The 21402-nt window shown below is 40.7% G+C and overlaps 1 protein-coding gene across 2 annotated transcripts in view; it reads left to right on the forward strand.

Annotated features, from left to right (window-relative positions):
* EGFL6 (EGF like domain multiple 6) overlaps positions 1-21402 on the forward strand; it is a 64691-nt gene that overhangs the window by 30757 nt on the left and 12532 nt on the right. For both annotated transcript variants that reach the window (XM_008973947.4, XM_003805687.5), the window contains exons 4-9: positions 461-580; positions 3806-3925; positions 6855-6989; positions 8800-8922; positions 17993-18316; positions 19424-19504. In XM_008973947.4, the coding sequence (XP_008972195.1) occupies positions 461-580; positions 3806-3925; positions 6855-6989; positions 8800-8922; positions 17993-18316; positions 19424-19504 (903 nt within the window). The remainder of the gene's footprint in view (positions 1-460; positions 581-3805; positions 3926-6854; positions 6990-8799; positions 8923-17992; positions 18317-19423; positions 19505-21402) is intronic.

Below are 21402 nucleotides of genomic sequence, written 5' to 3' on the forward strand. Positions count from 1 at the left end.
TCCATTGTGTGAATACACAAGTCATTTATCTATTCTTCTGTTGGGAGGTGTTTGGATTACTTCTAGTTTGGGGCTATCTAGTATCATGCTATTATGAGCATTTTAGTATGTAGGGGTTTTTTTGGTGGGCAAAAATCTATATTTCTCTTGGGTATATTCCCAGGACTGGAATTTCCAGGTCATGAGTATGTCTAAATATAGCTCTAGTAGATTCTGCCAAGCAGTTTTCCAAAGTGTTGTACCAATTTACATTCCTTCCAGTGGTGTATAATTATTCCATTTGCTACACATTGTCGCCAATCCTTTAAAATGGAATTTGATGGTCAGAGAGAAGGTGGGTAAGTGGTGGTGTTCAGGGAAGCTAACCCAGTTGTCCTTTCCAAGACTAGGGTCTAATATTCCCCATCTGGAAGTTTCCTGATTCAGTTCACCTTTCCCTGTTTTCTAAATGTCCCTGCAGATGTGAATGAGTGTGGAATGAAACCCCGGCCGTGCCAACACAGATGTGTGAATACACACGGAAGCTACAAGTGCTTTTGCCTCAGTGGCCACATGCTCATGCCAGATGCTACGTGTGTGAGTAAGTTTCAACAGCCACGCTGATCTCAGTCAATGTTTAAGGCTTGGCTTTTGCCATTTGATGCTTGGGGAAAAGCTGACTTCAGTGATTTTTTAAAAAATCTCTAATATTGCCCCCAGCTAAAATGTTTTGTGGCACTTGTTTCTTTCTTTCTTTTCCTTCCTTTCTTTCCTTCTTTCTTTCTTTCTTCTTCTTTATTTTTTTTTTTTTGAGACAGAGTCTTGCTCTGTCACCCAGGCTGGAGTGCAGTGGTGCAATCTGAGCTCACTGCAACTTCTGCCTCCTGAGTTCAAGCAATTCTCCTGCCTCAGCCTCCCGACTAGCTGGGACTATAGGCACATGCCACCACGCCTGGCTACTTTTTGTATTTTTAGTAGAGAGGGGGTTTCTTCGTGTTGGTCAGGCTGGTCTCAAACTCTTGACCTCAGGTGATCCACCCACTTCGGCCTCTCAAAGTCCTGGGATTACAGGCGTGAGCCACCATGCCCAGCTTCCATAATTTTTTTAAAAAAGTAAATGCTGATTGGGCACGGTGGCTCACACCTGTAATTCCAACACTTTGGGAGGCTGAGGCAGGTGGACCACCTGAGGTCAGGAGTTCAAGACCAGCCTGGCCAACATGACGAAACCCTGTCTCTACTAAAAAAAAAAAAAAAAAAAGAAATACAAAAATTAGCTGGGCATGGTAGGGCACCTGTAATCTCAGAAAAAAAAAAAGCGGTAAAATAACGTGAAATTCACATTATTTTAAATTTCAAGTGAACAATTCAGTGGCTTTTAGTACATTCACAGTGTTGTACAACCATCACCCCTATCGAGTTCCAGAAGATCTTCATCACTCCAAAAGGAAACCAGACCCAGTCACTCCTCACTCCCCCTCCTCCAGCCCCTGGCAACTACAAATCTGCCTTCCTTCTCTAGGGATTTGCCTATTCTGGATGCTTACTTTATAAATAAAAAGGCAAACTAGAAGAAAAATAAATTATATATCTATATCTGCATCTATATATATGCAGAGCCCTGTTGAGTTTCCTCATGAAAATAAGCACGTTGAACAAAATAAGCAGATTGTTTTAGGGAAGTGATACATTTAAATTCCTTCTCGGAACATCAATTCTTCCCACCAGCTAACTTTCTCACGCCCCTTGCCCCACTACCGAAGATTAGTGATACTTGTTGGAAATACATTCCGACTTACTCACATTCCTTGAAAGAAAAGCCCTTCTGTGATAAAGAAAAACCCATGTCCTGTGGGAGAGTGAGAGTCTATACCTATTCATTTATTGAGAGGGAAGGCTTTTCAGGTTTTATGTTCCAGTTGAAAGGGAAACCCACCCTCCCTGCCTGCCTTCCCTTCTCCCCTTTTCTCTCTCCATCTTTCTTTCCTCTGCCTTGCAGCCCCCAACAAACCCAGAGCCTGTGCCTTCAGCCAGCTTCCTGTGGTTGCGGAGTTGCACAGACTCCCCAGCCCATCCTGGGTTTTCCCGAGATTATAAAATCCTGCCTAGTGCACGGGCTTCTCCTTGGCAAAGTGTCCCAACACCACCAGTCACGTAGATCTTCTGCTAGCAAGCAAGCATTTGAAAATGGGCATTGGAAGGGCCTTTTTAAAAAATCCTTATTATTATAAATGAAACAGAAACTCACAGGAAACAAATGCATAGTTTAATGAATTCTTATAAGGCAAGCACCCTTGTAATCATCACCAAATAGAACTCTGCCAGAACCTCCTCCTCCCACCCCTCCCTAAAGGGAACCACTATCCAGGCTTTTATAGTAATCACTTAAAATTTCAAAAAAGATGTACACTAATGGATGTTTCTGAAACATTCCATGAAAACCCAGTCAGTGCCAAAAAAGATATCTTTCCTCAAATGGAAAGATAGAATTAGGTTAATTTTGAAGATTAATTTTAAAAGAAGACAACTAAAGAGAAAAGATGAAAGAATAAAGGAGTAATATAATCATAGGTAGATGTTTGTTACAATACATTGGGTCTCTTTCTGTATATCTAGGGGTTACCTGTGCCTCCCTGTTTATAGCTCAAAGTGTCCAGATAGCCCTAGAACTCTCTCCTGGATGCTGATTGGATTCCACCAGGCCCCTTGGGTCTCTTTTGTCCAGCTGGGTGATTGGCACGTTCTGGAGGGGGATGGAGGGAGGGAGTACATTCACCATGCCCCTCTGTTATGGACATTGGGCTGAAACCATATGAGTTTCTTAGCCCCCCTGCATTTCTAATCCACACATACTGGACTGCTGCTATGAAAATGCATTTGTGTGAGATAAGTTATATTTAGCAACAAGTGACAAAAAAGCCAAGTAAATTGTCTCATTTACTTTAAAAGCTGAAGGCAAGCAGTTCCAGAGCAGCTCAAGAAGAAGTCCATCTCTGTCATCCTCAGAGTATTGATTTTACTCTCACACTTGTGGCCTCATGGTTACAATATGGCTGCCCTAGCTCCAGAGATCACACACACATGGAAAATAGACAAAACTAAGTGGGTACGGGTGATGCCAATGAACCAATGCCTCTTTCATGCCTGTCTCTTTTTATCATGCAGTAATATCTTTTCCAGAAGCCCCACTCCCTCCAGTGGACTTATTTTTGTATCTCTTTGGCCACACTGCATCATATGGCCACTCCTTGCTGAAGGAAAGCTGGGAAAAGCCTCAGTGCTGGGAATGGCAAGAGAAGAGTCCAGAATGGCTTTCAGATAGCTGATCAGCTATATCTGCCACACGTTTTAGTTCAGTCACCTAAAAGATCGAGTCTTGTGACTTAAGTGACTCTCACTGAGGCTAGATATGTATGGAGAGATCTCCAGAGTAGATTCTTTTACCCTGATTACTCAGGTTGATAATCTCCATCAGCAGTTGCATTTCAACCTACTGAGGCCAGCCAGGTGACATAAAAGAGTGGCTAGAGCACACACAAGTGGAGAAAGTGATACAGTTTGAGGGGTGCATGCTCTGCCTAAAGACAGTCAAATTCAGTGAAGTGGCCAAGAAAGCAGACCATGAGTAGGATTCAGTCCCAGGGCCACCAAGATGCCACCCCTACTGATCCCTTTTGGCTCTCCATTTGGGACTCAGACAATGAAACTTGTCCTATAATGCCATGCAACGTGTTCCATTCAATGGCCCAGAATTTGGTGATAGTTTCTTAGTAAGCTCTTTTTATCATCTCAAGAGAGAAAGGCTAATCCTTGTCTACTTTTTCAGACTCTAGGACATGTGCCATGATAAACTGTCAGTACAGCTGTGAAGACACAGAAGAAGGGCCACAGTGCCTGTGTCCATCCTCAGGACTCCGCCTGGCCCCAAATGGAAGAGACTGTCTAGGTACAACAGCAGGAATCACCTCTACTCCTCCTTCTCCTCCCTTGACTTCCCTTTTACTGAATCTTTTTTCATTCATCACAATCAGCTTGTTGACTAGACATTGGAAACTTCTAAAAGTACAGATTTATATCAGTTTCTGAGATACTTTTAGCCACATATGCTCTAAACATACTTTGGGATGCTAAAAAATGCATTTTTCTATTATTTTGTATTGCCTTAATGCCATAGTAGAAAAGGGATAATTTTAGTATATTTACTATGTACATTTTATTTACATTACCATCCAATATAAACTCCACTACTTATATTTTGTCATTTAATGAGTAAGGTCCTAAGGACCATTGGGTTTTATTCTGGGTTCTAGCTAATATTTTCTGGAAAAACTATATTTACTTATTTTTTAGATATAACATTATTGAAAATAGTATACACCTTCTATATAATTTACATTAGCATGTAATAAATTTCATGTTGTCTTTAAAACTTGCTCCAAGTTATATGAACTAAGTATAATTAATTTAACTGGAGAAAATGAGCAGATTAAGTCCATAATATTAATTAAGGGAACATAAAAATTATTTGTTTATAACTTTGAATTTAGTCAAATTCATTGGCTTAGAACTTTCCTCTCTTGTTCTCCTTTGTCTTATTTTGTGTCTTAGTTTTGGGTTCCACAGAAGCTGACCCTGAGCAAGTAGTTGATTTGGGAGGTGATCCCAGCCTGAAATTCATTCACTAAGGAATAAAATATTTATTTCACATAGATTAGGGCAATAGCTGACTGTTACCAGAATCTTATGAGTAAGATTCTGGTTGAGGAGTAGGGAAGTAACCCAGGGAAAGGAAGGCACCAGTGTTGGGTAAATCTGATGAGCAGGTTAAATGAGCTGGGGGCACCTCTGGGAGGCAGAGAGAAGCTGCCCCTGAATTTTCCCTCTGGGGCAGGAGTGCTGGATATTCATCCACCAACTTCTGCCCTTCATTGATGGGAGGCTGCTCTGGGACATGACCCCCCAGCACTCCCAGCCTAGCCTGGGTCGGGAGCAAAGCACAATGTTGTAGGTGCAGCAAGCAGCCTTTGGCAGGTATGGAAACTTGAGTGCTGAGGAGCTATGGATGGATCACCCACAGGGCACCCTCAGTGACTGAAGCAACACTTTTTTCACTTTGTGCTTTGGTTCCTTTGTGGATTTGAATTATGTTCAACCATCAAATTGCCATCAAATTGTATATACTCATAACACTTAATTACATTGCACCTAATATACATAATATTTAGAGTAAGTGAGCACTTAGCATTAATGAGGGATGTCAAACCAAATCAGAATGTTGAAAGAGTTCTTAATCTGTGATTTAAAGAAGCACATATCAGTATGATTTCATAATCTTCTTCACTACAATAGAAATATTTTTCAGTCAAGGTGCTAGATGTTTATTTATCCTAACTATACATAATGTAAAAAAAACTGCATTTAGAAAGTTCAGCCAAATGGATCCTAAATTAGCTAAACACTTTTTAAAAATATACATGTAAATTAAAATTTTGTCTCTACTCTGCGAATAATCAAAGGTTTAATTAGGTTCACAGGATTTACTACTTTTTAGTATAATAAGATTTATATGACAAGGCTAATTATTGACCAAACTGAATACAAATTTCCACCCAACTCTTTGAGTTGTTGGGTGCCATTTTTATTGGAAGGGAAAGGTGATGTGCATGAAAATGATCACCAAAAATAATTTTGTTCAACCCAACACTTATTTATTATTTGGAAAATGCAAGAGGCCAGCCTGGGCAATATAGCAAGACTCCATCTCTATAAAAAACTTTTGTTAAAAATAGCCGGGCATGGTGATGTGCGCCTGTAGTCCCAGCTATGCTAGAGGCTGAGGTGGGAGGATAGCTTGGACTCAGGGGTTTGAGACCAGCCTGAGCAACATAGGGAGACCCCATTTCTACAAAAAAAATAATAAAAAATAGCCAGGCATGGTGGCACATGCTTTGTAGTCCCAGCTACTCAGGAGGCTGAGGTGGGAGGATCACTTGAGCCTGGGGAGTTTGTGGCTGTAGTGAGCCATGATTGTTCTGCTATGCTCCAGCATGGGTGACAGACCAGGCCTTGTCTCAAAAAAAAAAAAAAAAAAAAAAGATTGCAAGGGAAATAGTAAGACAACATCAACTTGCCGGTTTAAGCCAGGTTCAGAAGAACAAACTAACATCTATTTGATTTGACATCTGAAAGTTAAACCAAGCCTGAGTCTTAGTGGGTTGGTCAGCATAGCTGTCAGCCCCTCTGTTACCTGACTTTCAATGGTAGAAAAGGAACAACACACCTATTGTTGGCTAAAATTACATCATTACATAATTACACCTGACCCACAATTTATGCATAAGTGCATGCCTTCACAACCACATTTCTGTGAGTCAATATTGCAGGGGCCTTGGACAGTCTTACTCATGAAATAGTTATTTTGTAAAATGCAAATTGTAAAAGTCTGTGTGTTTGGTTTACTTAAAGTATAGCTATCTGACTCTAGTTTCAAAAATTGTATATGTTATACAATATACAATATTCACTCAGCTGGAGAAAATATTCACTCAGCACACACGTAATGTATAGGTACCAAGTGTCAGACACATGCTCCCTGCCTGAGAACAGCCAGGGCCTAACAGAAGATGTGAATGTAAGTAATGACATTATGGAAAGATAATGCATCTTAAAAAGGTATAAAATAATATAAATACATAAAGCGAAGAGCTGTGTGTGTGCCTGGGGGATCTAGAACACTTGCCAGAGGATATGATGTTGGCACCAGTATACTATTATCAGTTTCCCAGATAAAGAAAAGTAGCTGTGAGTGTGCGTGCGTGCATGTATGTGGCTACTTTTCTTGCTATCACTGACACCTTCTGGTTTTTACACCCTAGATATTGATGAATGTGCCTCTGGTAAAGTCATCTGTCCCTACAATCGAAGATGTGTGAACACATTTGGAAGCTACTACTGCAAATGTCACATTGGTTTCGAACTACAATATATCAGTGGACGATATGACTGTATAGGTAAGATTCGATGGCACCTTTTCCTTTTTTTCCTGTCCCCACCAAACTTTTGAGCCTTCTCTGCAGATATTTTGATGTCAATTCAAGCTATTAGTTGAACAATCTACTGTGCTGACCAGCTTAACAATAAGGAAAGGTTATTTTTTTAGGTGTCTGGCATTTAGGGAATTCCAATGACATCAATTATAAAGCTAGGTCAATAAAGATTTAAAGTAAGGAATACAGCTCTCTTGTGGAAACGATTATCTCGAGATGATTCTGGTGGGACTCTCTTTAATTTGGCTTTTTGTTTTGTTTATATTTTTTGTTTTATCTCCAGTTACACATCTAAAAATCGGAACAATAAAGCAGTATTTATATTTGGTAAAAGGAAGAATAACAAGGTCTATCTAATCTTGATCTCAGTGATCTGTTTATAACAGTCTCCATCAGGGGTGGCTTTAGAGAAATGTATGAGAGACATGAAGGCCTATGCTCTTTACTTTCCCCTCTTTCAGCCCTTTCATAGTTCAAGCTCCAAATATAATGTTCCCTTTCCACAGTTACCAAAATTTCTCTCTGATAAGATTCTGGTACCAGTCAGCTATTGTCCTAATCTATGTGAAATAAATATTTTATTCCTTAGTGAATGAATTTCAGGCCTCCATGAACAAGTGAGGTGGGGTATTTGGGGAGACCTTGGATGCATTCCCATTGCCCTTTATATAATGTAGGATGGGGCCTGCCCTATAGTGAAGGGAAATTCGGGCTCTCTGTGGATTTCTCTGCCCATAACACGTGTAACAAAGCTATATGCATGACATGGAAGGCTAATAGTTGAGAAAAAATAGGATTTCTTTCAACCCTATACTCAGGGCTTCCCAGGACACGTCTTGTGTAATCATGTTGGGACAACACACAATTGCTGGGTTTCGAACCGTCTTGTGAAGCCTCTACAACTCTTCCCTCAAATTTCAAACACAAAGTCCATCCTAGAGAGGATCATAAAATCCATATTTCTCATGGACTTGGACCCCATGCCCTCCTGCAGACCAAACCAGCCCAGTAATCCTATGATGCTGTGTTACAGAGTTTAATCCTGTTTCCTGATACCTAAGGGGAGGTTCCACAGAACAGGGTGGAATTCACATGGAAAGGTTCAAAAGGAAACAAATCTTTGAGACTTTAAAGGTGACTAAGATTAACATCTGAGCTCAGCTTTGTGGCTAAATTAAAACCAACAGACTATTTTGTACATATATGTCTACAAATGCGTAGATAGAAAATGGGGTGGAGAATACGGCAAACAAACCTCTCGCTTGGCTGGAACTTGGCAAATTTTCCTCCTCTAAACCCAGCAGACAAGCTCAGGCCAGCCTGACCCTTTCTCCTGGCAGTCTTAGAACAAAATGCCTGTGCCTATAAGTTAGATGATGTCAACGGTTCCTAGTTGATCTTGCCTTTGTTTGTTAGGAGTTTCAAGACCTTCTGAATATAGAATTGATTTTCTGATATTGTTATTTAGTTCTAAGTTAGAGGAAAAAGTTAAGAGAAAAACCTAAACATCTTACAGATTTCAATAGCATTGATAAGCAGGAGATTAAATTGCTGTGGGGGAGGGAAGCAGCAAACACTCCCTACATACCAGGCAGCAAACAAAGCCAGGGCTGCTGGCCAATGAGCCTGCAGTTCTGAACACCTCTCAGTTCTCAGGCAATGCTTGGTTTGTCAGGGGTGTTTAGTGCTTGGCCCTACAGTTGATCAAGTGTAAGGGTGAGTCTTTCAGCAAGCCCTGTACCACAGAGTCATTCACTGGAATGTTCTTTTTTAGATATAAATGAATGTACTATGGATAGCCATACGTGCAGCCACCATGCCAATTGCTTCAATACCCAAGGGTCCTTCAAGTGTAAATGCAAGCAGGGATATAAAGGCAATGGACTTCGGTGTTCTGGTAAGTAGCATTTGGTCATGGTGTCTTAGCTATTCCCAATGAAGCATTCTCCCCATATCTCCTTCCTCCCTCTATTTCTCTCCTTTCTTTGTCTTCCTCGCCTTCTCCCTCTCCCTTACTCTCACTCTGTGTGTGTGTGCAGTGTTTAACTCTCTGCCTCAGCCTTCTCCTCTTTGCTAATTGGACCACATCTCCAATACTCACTGAAGTTGTAGGCACTAAACTTAAAGAACAGCAAGGGTACTTAATATCTTTCTGGCCATGACATACTTCAAATACTGAACATAACATTTAAGGACAAAAGACACTGAGCAAATGTATCTATCAGGATAGACTGAGTTATGCTGCAGTAACAAGCAAACCTAAAATAACAGTGGCTTAAAACCACAAAGGTTTTTTAACCAAGTGAATCCGGACGTTTTCCAGAATGCACAACCAAAACAAAGTATGGCAAAGCTGATCTTCATTAAAGTATCATTACTTTATCTGTCATCCTCAACGCTGGATCCACTTGTTTTAACGTATATAGCAGAGAGTTCCATTATTCTTGCTGGTGAATTATTTAATACTTTTTGTTAAAACTTTAAATTTATAAACCAGACATCTAACAATAAAATGTCACTGCTATTAATAACTACAGCAACAATAAAGGTTTATTTCTCACTCATGTAATATGTCCAAAGAGAATTTTTCAGGGGTTTCTTCTCAATAAAATCACTTAAGGACACAGGCTGACAGAGGCCCCATCATTTTATGGTACCATGGTCTCAATTCAAGGCCTTAAGGTTTGTCACAGCAGAGAAAGAAGCATGAACAGTCATGCACCAGCTGTTAGTTTATTCAGCTTGGAAGTATCTAACTTCAAGGGACAAAAATAATAATAAACTTGCTGTGTGCCCCAAAAGAGAAGAAAACTAGAAATCTTGGTGAATACCAGGAATGTCTTCCAAGGCAAGGCAGCTATGATTACAGCACAATCACTTCCCTAACAATATCTTACAATGTTGAAAGTCATCCAGGTTCGGCTGGGTGTGGCGGCTCACACCTGTAATCCTAGCACTTTGGGAAGCCCAGGTGGGCAGATCACCTAAGGTCAGGAGTTCAAGACCAGCCTGGCCAACATCGTGAAACCCTGTCCCTACTAAAAATACAAAAAAATTAGCCAGGCATGGTGGTGCACGTCTCTAATCCCAACTACTCAGGAGGCTGAGGCACAAGAATTGCTTGAACCTGGGAGGCAGAGGTTTCAGTGAGCCGAGATCGCACCACTGCACTCCAGCCTGGGCAACAGAGTAAGACTCCATCTCAAAAAATTAAAAAATAAATAAATAAATAAAGTCATCCAGGTTTATCCCTCTGGTCATGACCCTTTTAGCACTAGCTCATAGTGTGACTAGACTTGTTGACTGCCCTGATTCAACTCTCTTATATACCCCTTAGCAGAGTTCCCGCATGTTCGATAAATATGGCTGCAAGGTGTACCCTAACTTACGTCACATTCCATACACCCATCTGGCCAATGCTCCCAATGATGCAAATGACTGTAACAGTATCTACTCAGTCATACAAAAATAAACTATATGTACCATGCTAGACATTTAGCGCCACACCCATAAAAGGTTCACAGTACCCCAGTGGGCTGTTGTTGAGCACCACTGGACAAGAGTATGTATAAAAGAATATAACCAAAGAAAATGAGTCTGGAAATCAAATTCTGTGAAGAACTGCCAAAAGAACAGGGCAGCATTTAGTCTGGGAAATATAGTATGGAAAAGCATAAATTGTGCCTGTAAATACTTTAAGAAATATGAAATAAAAGTGGCTTTCTCAAGCAAACTAAGTCCAGTGGGTGGAGGTTACATTCTCTCTTAAAAATGGCTGCTAGGTATTGAAGAGTGGAGCAGGGAGCCCCATGGAGTAGGGACATTCCACTGCCCCTGGCTTGCAGGCTGGGGGCTCTGAGACGGATTCCTGCATTGGGCTGGAGATGGTATTAAATGACCACTTAGTGTCCAGCAACTGGATGCCATGGTTTCTATCCCTCTAGATAGAAGTATCCAATGATGTCCTTCTGAAACTTGATTCAGAGAGAGAGATTGGCTGCCCAGGCAGGGCTGTGCATAGGTAGGTTGGGGGGAAGGACACCATAACCTTGGGAGGCCCCCAGAGAGGAGACTGAATAAATCAGCTTTCCATATTGGATGAGTGCCCAAGGGACCTGTGCTCAAAGCTCCTTTATGCCACCAAATTTGAACATGCACATTCCAGGTTGGGAAGGCCTGAATTTAAATCTTAGCTCTGCCCTATGCTGGCTGTGACCTTTAGCAAATTTCTTAACCTCTCTAAGCTCAGTTTCCTCCTGTTCAAAATGGGGTTTATGGTAGTACTGTGGTGGGTTCTTGTAATGGGCCAGTCCACAGTCCCTTGGAGCTCCCTAATCCTATTGAGGTAGGGTAGACAGTTGCATGCGTATCTCTAGCAGTGCTCTCTCTGACAGGAGTCTCCAGCTTCCACTTCACGGGGTGGGACAGTTCTGAGGTGTGTTCTGCACTGGCTCCCAGATGTCCCCAGCAGGACTGAGCCCCACTTACCCACAGAGATTACCTGTCCATCTAAGCACCATCTTTTGGCTTTTCTCCCTTCCTGTCTCACTGTCTCCTCTCCCCAGTTTCTGCCTCCTGGAATCACCTTCCAAATAAGTCATCTGCACCCAAATCCTTGTCTCAGGCTCTGCTTAGAGGAACCCACACTAAGACAAATATGTCTCACAGAGGTTCATTGTGAGGTTTAAATGAGGTAATATAGAGAGAGAGCTTAGTTTAGCGGGACCACATAGTAGATGCTCATTAAAGTTAGCTGTGATTGTTATTGTTATTAGTATCATTTCAATCAGCTGTTTGTTAAGGGCCACCCACTCTGAAATTTCACAAAGGTAAATATGAAAATGTTGTGCATACAAAAAAAGACACCTCAGGAAAGCATTTGTTTCAATAAGTGGGCAACTCACCCCCACATACTCACTCTCCTACCCCTAGAGGGGAATTGAAGGCCCAGAGTAAACATGGAGCCATCTTTCTTCCTCGTCATTTGATCCCCTTAAACTGCAATGTATTATTAATGTTCAAATGAAGGCAACATCTTTAAGCATGCAATTAGATGTTTGCAGCCTGTGTTTTCTATATTGTAACTCAGTGCTTTGAAATTGTAAATCCCACATCAACACAAACATTTCTTGTGTCAAGAAAATGTCTGTTTTTCTTGGACCATCCAACTTTATTTTGGGATAAAAGAAATTTGTCTTTATTCTTTGAAACCTCAAATTCATCACACTGTTCTATTCAATATCTGAAAATTATGCATTTTGTTATCCATTCTGCAGCTAAATTATTTCTTTAGTCTTTCACTGGAATGTTTATTTAAAGGAGAAAACTATCTTTGGGTCATTTACTATATTACTTGTCCAACCCTTTTCATTTTGCTTTAATTCTCTAATTCTCCATAAAATAAACAGCCATGTTACTATTGAAAATTCATCTTAAGAAGGTCTTAACATTCATTGCTTAAAGAAGGATGCCCCAAAATCCACTCTTTTTTTTTTTAATTTTTTTAGTATTTATTGATCATTCTTGGGTGTTTCTCGGAGAGGGGGATTTGGCAGGGTCATAGGACAATAGTGGAGGGAAGGTCAGCAGATAAACATGTGAACAAAGGTCTCCGGTTTTCCTAGGCAGAGGACCCTGTGGCCTTCTGCAGTGTTTGTGTCCCTGGGTACTTGAGATTAGGGAGTGGTGATGACTCTTAACGAGCATGCTGCCTTCAAGCATCTGTTTAACAAAGCACATCTTGCACCACCCTTAATCCATTTAACCCTTAGTGGACACAGCACATGTTTCAGAGAGCACGGGGTTGGGGGTAAGGTTATAGATTAACAGCATCCCAAGGCAGAAGAATTTTTCTTAGTACAGAACAAAATGGAGTCTCCTATGTCTACTTCTTTCTACACAGACACAGTAACAATCTGATCTCTCTTTCTTTTCCCCACATTTCCCCCTTTTCTATTCGATAAAACCGCCATCGTCATCATGGCCCATTCTCAATGAGCTGTTGGGTACACCTCCCAGACGGGGTGGCGGCCGGGCAGAGGGGCTCCTCACTTCCCAGACGGGGCGGCTGGGCAGAGGCACCCCCCACCTCCCAGACGGGGCGGCTGGCCGGGCGGGGGCTGCCCCCCACCTCCCGGACGGGGCGGCTGGCCGGGCCAAAATCCACGCTTATGTACATACAAGAGTCATAAAAACAAAAATGAGAGAATTGCATCTAGTTAGCATTCAGCATTATAAAACATTATAAAATGTTATATTACAAATACATTTGTATGCACATAAATTGTTATTATATAATCTAGGGCATAGGCCGGGCGCAGTAGCTCATGCCTGTAATCCTAGCACTTTGGGAGGCCGAGGCGGGTGGATTGCCTGAGCTCAGGGGTGCAAGACCAGCCTGGGCAACATGGTAAAACCCCGCCTCTACTAAAATACAAAAAATTAGCCAGGCATGGTGGTGTGCTCCTGTAGTCCCAGCTACTCGGGAGGCTGAGGTAGGAGAATTGCTTGAAGCCAGGAGGCAGAGATTGCAGTGAGCTGAGATCGTACCACTACACTCCAGCCTGGGCGACCGAGCGAGACTTCATCTCCATAAATATATACATATATATATATGTCATATATATGGCATTGATGTAGCAACTTTTATTAAGTTCATTGTTTTGAAAATTTCAGACTCTACATTGCAATATGGAAAAAGAGTTAGATTATCCTAACCCATTCTCTGTACCTAAAGGAAGAAGCACCCTAAATGTAGATGTGTATATGTTCCACTGTTCTAATATGAGTATTAATAATATACTGCCAGATAATTTGGTCTTGATTTGACAGCAGCTACACCTCATTCTAAGAAAATCAAAACCCAGATAATACTCAATTTGGGGAGTAACAGTCAACTTAGGAAAGGAAACTGTCATTGGCTTATGAGGAGCACAGCTTCTGGAATCGTATTACCTTAGCTTGATTCCTGACTTGCTAGCCTACTACCTGTGGAGTGAGAACAAATTATTCAACCTTTCAGTGCCTCAGTTTCCACACCTGCAAAATAGGGATGATAGTATCTAGCCCTTAATATTGTTTTGATGATTAAATTTATTCACACAGAATAAGTGAGTGTCCATCTAAAGAGCTTAGCACCAGCCCAGAATATATGAAATGTTCAATAAGTATGTGCTAGGAGTAGGAGTAATAGTGACAAAGCCCTCCTTACCAAAATTCAACAGTCATTTCTGTTGAAAAGCAGCTTCTTTAGTCACTAAAAATATGCTGATGGCTTAATTCAGTTTGTAGAGTGTGTATTCAAGAATATGGGTTTTGCTACAACCAGGCCATCCCCATTTTTTTTCTTCAATTATAAACATTAGAAATTTGGAGGTATGGCCTGGGAATTTTTCTAACTCTGGAAAAGATTTTAAACATTCTGGTCATGAATGCTAAAAATAATAGCACACATGCTGAGTGTGTGCCAAGCACTAATCTTAGTAATCGATGTGTGTTCACCCATTTAAGCCTCCCAAAAAAATCTGTTCTTATCCCAATTTTATAAATGGAGAGACTGAGGCAAAGAGAAGTTAATTATTCATTTGAGGACATATGGCTAGAAGACGTGGGAGCTAGGAGTCAAACTCAGGAAAATGGGCTTCAGGATTATGTGCTTAAACACAGGACAGGTGTGTTCATGACCAATTGGTTGATCCTCTGTGATGGAGAACTCACAGAGTTTGCCCTCCTCAGCAAACTCTCTTGGCTCATCTTTTGTTCTGTCCTAGCCCCTTCCTGTTTCCTGGGTCCCATGCTGGAACACATTCTTCATCTGTGATTAAGCTGCTTCTTCCAGGACTGTGTCCAAAGCTCAGATTAGTAGAACTTTTCTCCTCCCAGATGATAGATCATCTAATGCACTAAGCACAGTTGAATGAATGTCAAAGTCATATTCCTCCTGGGTAAGATATTCTCATCTAAGAGTGATCTTCTATAAAGTTTTATTCCAAAGATATGAAATTAAAATTAGGGTTTTCAGGTTGATAGAAGTGTTTGACAACATGGGTGTTTGGAGAAATCTCAAATACCTCCCAAGAGAAATTGTCAACTTTACAAAAAACTGGACTGTGAACCTGAAGACTTTGAAATTCCTAAGTTTTATATCTGAGTTCCCCAAATGTGCCAAAGACCCTTCTACTGCAACTCCCTCCATATATATATATATTTTTTTTTTGACATGGAGTCTCACTCTGTTGCCTAGGCTGGAGAGTAGTGGCATGATCTCAGCTCACTGCAACCTCTGCTTCCTGGGTTCAAGCAATTCTCCTGCCTCAGCCTCCTGAGTAGCTGGGATTACAGGCACCTGCCACCACTCCCAGCTAATTTTTGTATTTTTAGTAGAGACGGTGTTTCACTATGTATGTTGGCCAGGCTGGTCTCAAACACCTGACCTCAAGTGATCCGCCTGCCTTGGCCTCCCAAAGTGCTGGGATTACAGGCGTGAGCCACCATGCCTGGGCCCTCCCACATTTTTATATTCTCAAAAAGATGATGCAATAATCAATAAATCTTTAAGAGAAAACCGTCATAATGTCAAATTTGAAACAGCAATACCTAGATAAATCCAAATCTACTTATGCATATGCATATCATTAAAGTGCATTTTTATCCTTGCCCAGCTTTCTGTTTACATACTAAGAGAATGAAATTGTCAACACTATCAAGATTATGATGTTTTAGTTTTTGTTTCTTTTCAATAGGAACATTTGAAACTTCAAAGCAGAAACTGAAAGCAGATGTTTAGGTTTGCCTGGTGTGAGCTGAAACCCTTTCCTCATTATTTATTAAAGGTCTTTAGTTTTATGTTACTGATTGCAAAAAGGAAATTTGCAGGGAATAGGGGTTTCCTGTTAATTTTTCTTGCCAGGTGCTGGAGAAAGATGCAGTCGACCATGGATAGAATTACAGTGGGGCCTCCAGAGGAAGGTCTATATATGATCACACATTACGGTCATAACTTAACATGCAGTCTCTGGCAAAGTAGCTGAAACAGGCTATCTGAAGGTCAGGAAAATGAGTAATGATGCATTACTTGTATTAGTGCTTGTTGGTTTTCTACCTATAGTCAGGCTGTCACAATGATAAATAACTAGAATATTTCATTGAAAAGAAAAATGTTGCTCTTTTGATTCCAAAGTAAAAGCAATTATTAATTAAGAGCATACATATTTTCAAAGCATTTTTCCCCCGTTTGGTTACCCCAAATATTGTGGACTTCTGCTTGTTTATTTTTCTACTACTTTGATATAGATTGAATCAGCCAAATGATGGAGAAGGAACAAAGCAGGAGAAGAGGTTAAAACATTGTTAAGAAAAATATTCTAATAAAATCCCACTCCAATTTTTTATAGTACTCTTTTTTGGCATCAAAATTAATGTCTACTCCATTGTTTCACTTCTCTCTAAACTATGTCCAAATAATAGAATTAAGTGAATTGATTGAGGTGTTATTAGACCCTTTCTTGCTTAGTCTTAGATTAGTACATGCGTAGATATTTTATAGTGAGACAATATATTTGATTTCAAATATCAGTGTATTTAATTTTTAAAAAATTAATTACTTCTTTACATCAGTTGGATATTCTGAATTATCATGAGTATATCCCTGAAAAGGAGACATATATCTTTGAATTATAGATCTCAAGGAATTTGAAACAGTCTAGAGAAAAGTAACCTTAATCTTAAAGCAGAAATAAATCTATCATAGAAATAGGACTGGAAAAAAGAGACATTCATGGCCAGGCATGGTGGCTCACACCTGTAATCCCAACACTTTGGGAGGCCGAGGTGGGTGGATCACCTGAGGTCAGGGGTTCGAGACTAGCCTGGCCAACATGGCGAAACCCCGTCTCTACTAAAAATACAAAAATTAGCCAGGTGTGGTGGCACGCACCTGTGATCCCAGATACTGGGGAGGCTGACGCAGGAGAATCACTGCAACCCAGGAGGGGGAGGTTGCAGTGAGCCGAGATCGTGCCACTGCACTCCAGCCTGGGTGACAAGAGTGAAACTCTGTCTCAAAAAAAAAAGAAAAGAAAAGAAAAGAAAAATAGTCATTCATATGCTCTACTGCCAAATCTTAGCTCCGTCCCTAACATGATGAGTGCCTTTGGGCAAGTCACTTAACACCACCCAGTTGCCTCATCGACAAGACAAGAGTCCTGGACTAAATGAACTTTTTTGTACCTCTTGCGTTCTTCGACACCAACATTTTTCCTCCAAGGGTCATTAGTCCACTGAGGGATAAGAAGAATTGATCTAGAGGTACATTTTTAAAGTAATTTACTTTTGTGGTGGGAAATAGAAAATGAATGAAAAATAGTAAGTATAGAAGCCTCTCTGAAATATTTAATAAATAAACTCATTTAGCTTTAGATAATGGTTGACTGAGGTGAAAAAATTCAAAAGGGAGAGAGAAGAGAGAAAGAAAATTGGGTATGTGTATATTGCACCATAAGTCACCATTTTTGTAGGTCACAAATGGTCCATTATTAGCAATTTTTATATGGTTCAACCTAATGCTGTAGCTGTAATTTTTGAATATCAAATTTGGACAAATCTATAGGGCTATCAGGACAATACCAGTTTTTGAAGAATACCACAATGAAAGCAGAAATATTAGACGAACATGGCAAATCCATGTCTTTGGGATCTGTAGCCCAACTGGGTAGTAATAAGTGTTTCACTAAAGTGGTCTCCGAAGCAAAACAAAAGCAACAAAAGGTAATTAAGATAACTACCATAACAGTGGAACTGCTTAAAACAATACAAATATAGTTCTTCCTAATTTATCAAATAGTAGAGCCTCATGTGGGTTCATTCTGGAAGCATTCACTTACTACACTTTAACACTTTTTAAATGCTCCATTTTGTGAGTAATTTAATTATCTTCCAATTTGGAACATATTGCCTCTTATTTGTTTTAGCTATCCCTGAAAATTCTGTGAAGGAAGTCCTCAGAGCACCTGGTACCATCAAAGACAGAATCAAGAAGTTGCTTGCTCACAAAAACAGCATGAAAAAGAAGGTAAAAATTAAAAATGTTACCCCAGAACCCACCAGGACTCCTACCCCTAAGGTGAACTTGCAGCCCTTCAACTATGAAGAGATAGTTTCCAGAGGTGGGAACTCTCATGGAGGTAAAAAAGGGAATGAAGAGAAAATGAAAGAGGGGCTTGAGGATGAGAAAAGAGAAGAGAAAGCCCTGAAGAATGACATAGAGGAGCGAAGCCTGCGAGGAGATGTGTTTTGTGAGTGTTATTTTTATTTTATATGTTTTATGAAAAATGAATTGCAATTTCTCCTGGCAAATGAAAGAAGACAAAAAGCCGGTTTCACAGCTTAAGTAAAATGGGTTGGGTCTTAAGTCCTGAGAAGCAACATTCTCTGTAATGCCTAGAAACGAATACCTTCTGCAAATACCCAATCAAACCTGCTGCTCTAGGAACCAAGGAGGGGAAGTCCTGTTCCCCTACTTGGGGGGTTTCCTATTTGACACAGACCTTCTCTTCTAGCTTCCAGCCAAGGAAGCCTGCTAGTCCTGCAAGGGCAGTGGTTTGGCTGCCCAGCTCTCCATGCGGCATGCCCCCAAATCAAAGACAGGCTCACCACATGGATCTGCTAAGCTCTACCTTTTTATTTCTTGAAGGCACTTTTACAGGCCTAGTCTATGAAAATGGAACCTCACAGTTGTGTGGTTATGATTTTAAAAGCCAAAATCGACAAATGTAGGAGGACAAATTTTATAGTGGAGCTTAAGTTTTCTATGTGAACTAGAGAACTGCCGTAACTCCCTTTCCACTAGTTGCTGTGCAGAACCCACCATAAGGCTCAGTCCCCCCAGGAGGGTTTCCATATTAACCCACCCTGCATCTCTACACTGAGACTTTCCCATTCATTCTGGCTGGGCATTTGTTGCTCCCTCTATATTTTGCCTTATCTAGTCTCGGCTCTGTGACTGGTGGTCATATATACAAATGCCAGATGGATTTAACCAAAGGAAAAATAGACACAGGCCCACCCATCCAAGAACTAGCATCCGGTGACATTCTCTGCCTTAATAGAGAGTGAAAAATCTCAAAAAAAGAAAAAAAAACATATTTCCAAAACCTAGTATGAAGGGATGTATCAAGAGTGTAGATGCTTAGTTTACCCAAGGAAACGTCTGGAAAAGATGTTTTAGATGAGGAAACTGGATCCAATGTGAATTATTTGGAAATGTTAGGGAAACGCTGCTCTAATATATTCTGTAATTAGAATACATGATCTAACCTTCTTTGTTTGGTCATTTGATTGATACCTTCTGAGCATGTGGGCTTTAAGGTTTTTTTCTTAACTGACCAAGTGTTCTTTATTAGTCCCTAAGGTGAATGAAGCAGGTGAATTCGGCCTGGTTCTGGTCCAAAGGAAAGCACTAACTTCCAAACTGGAACATAAAGGTAAATAATTCTTTCTCCCAAGTGTATGCTCTTTCACGTTGTCCTGGTCGTTTTCATTTCTTCACACAGTGAAATGATTGTTTATGAATCCCTGCTTCATTCGTAAACCCCCAAGGGAAAAATCATTACATCACACACACAGTGCCAGTATTAAAATAGTAGGTCCTTGTGTGACTGGTACTAATGATTGAAATATAGTAAGGCTATTCTCTTCTCCCCACCACTCCCACCTGATGCTGAGAGTGAATGGTTGAAGCAGACTGTATATATGGAGATGGGAGAAACTTACATATTTTCTTCAACTCTACTGCCTGAGGACCCACAACCTGAAAGTCCTCATGTACTAAATTTGGCCCAAAGTGCCTGTATCAGTTACCTATTGCCATAATAATGCTGTGTAACAAACAACCACAAGCCCTCAGTGGCCTACAGCAGTAAATATTTATTTTTGCTTATGAGTCTATGGGTTGGCTGGACGGTTCTGCTGCCCTGAGCTAGGCTGGGTGGGCTCACTCATGTGTCCACATACAGTCAGTTGTGGGCCTGCTTCGTGATTTTGCTGATCTTGGCTGTGCTTTCTTACATGCCTGAGGCCTCAGTTGGGAGGATTGGACTCACTCAGCTCTGCTCCATGTGGTCTCTCATCCTCCAGCAGGCTAGTCCAAACTGTTTCTCATGAGGCAACAGCAGGGTTTCAGGAAAGAGAGCAGCAGCACACAAGATATTTTGAGGTCTAGGCCCAGAAATGGCACAACATCACTTCTGCCATATTCTATTGGCCAAGCCAAGTCACAAGGCCAGCGTAGACTTCAAGGTTGTGGAAGGAGCTGTGAAGTCATACAAAGAGTGTGGATACAGAGAGGGATAAAAATCAGGACCATTTTTGCGATCATTCCACCAAAGCCTCATAATCTGGAGTTTCTTAGGCATGATCCCTAATTCCTCTTGGTTTATTTAGAACATTCACCACTCATGACAAATTACACAGACCTCAGGGAAAAGCCCATTTATATATTTATCCCTTTCACTTGGTATAAGTATGAATGCCTTGATCATCTCTTTCCTTTTCAAAGTTTCTTTCACTTACCACTACACATGTGGTAAGTAAAAGATTAGCATAACCTTTTCCTTTTCAAACTTCCTTTTACTTACCACTATACATGTGGTAAGTAAAAGATTAGCATAACCTTGTGCTAATTGATTCCCTTTTGTGTTTACCCCGTGAGTGCATTGCCCAGTTCTATCACTTTGGTTTACAGGACCATCTCTACCGCAAAAAAAATGTACCTCTCTAATTCAGTCCTCCAAATTGTATCTGAGAAGCTTCTACTAAAACTCTTCAAAGCCTAGTAACCTATGACCCAACTCCTACAGGCATTTTGTTTTCTTCCATATTTCTCCTAAGTATTCTATGTTTTTGTTTCTCTGCATTAGACAACTTATTGCCCATTTTCCTGGTTAGAAAGAAAATGTTTCATTGTACAGGGGGTAAGCTACGTTCTCCAGGTGCTCACAAGTTCTGCCCAAGCTCTGTCTACCCTTGATAAGTGACATGAAGGAATCCGTTGACTCCTCTTTGGATCCCCAAACCACCAGATTTCTTAGTTTACTTTCTATTCCATGATTCCTAATGAAACACAGAAAGGTTAAAATTTTGCACATGACCATATGACCCTGTAATTTCAACAGTCCTTGAGTAAGTTGTCTTGGAAAGCTCAGTCCCAATCGGAGATTCAGATGCATACTGCAACTCTTCCACTGGTTGTTTGCCTTGGACAAGTCACTTGGATTTGCAGTGCCTCCTTGCTTTCATACATAAAATTGGAATAAGAGCAATATTCATCTCTTAGGTGCTGTCTTAGGCTGGGTTCCCCAGAAATAGACCCCAAGATAAGAAT

This window comes from Pan paniscus, chromosome X (genome assembly GCF_029289425.2).
Source record: "Pan paniscus chromosome X, NHGRI_mPanPan1-v2.0_pri, whole genome shotgun sequence".
Lineage (NCBI taxonomy): Eukaryota > Metazoa > Chordata > Mammalia > Primates > Hominidae > Pan > Pan paniscus.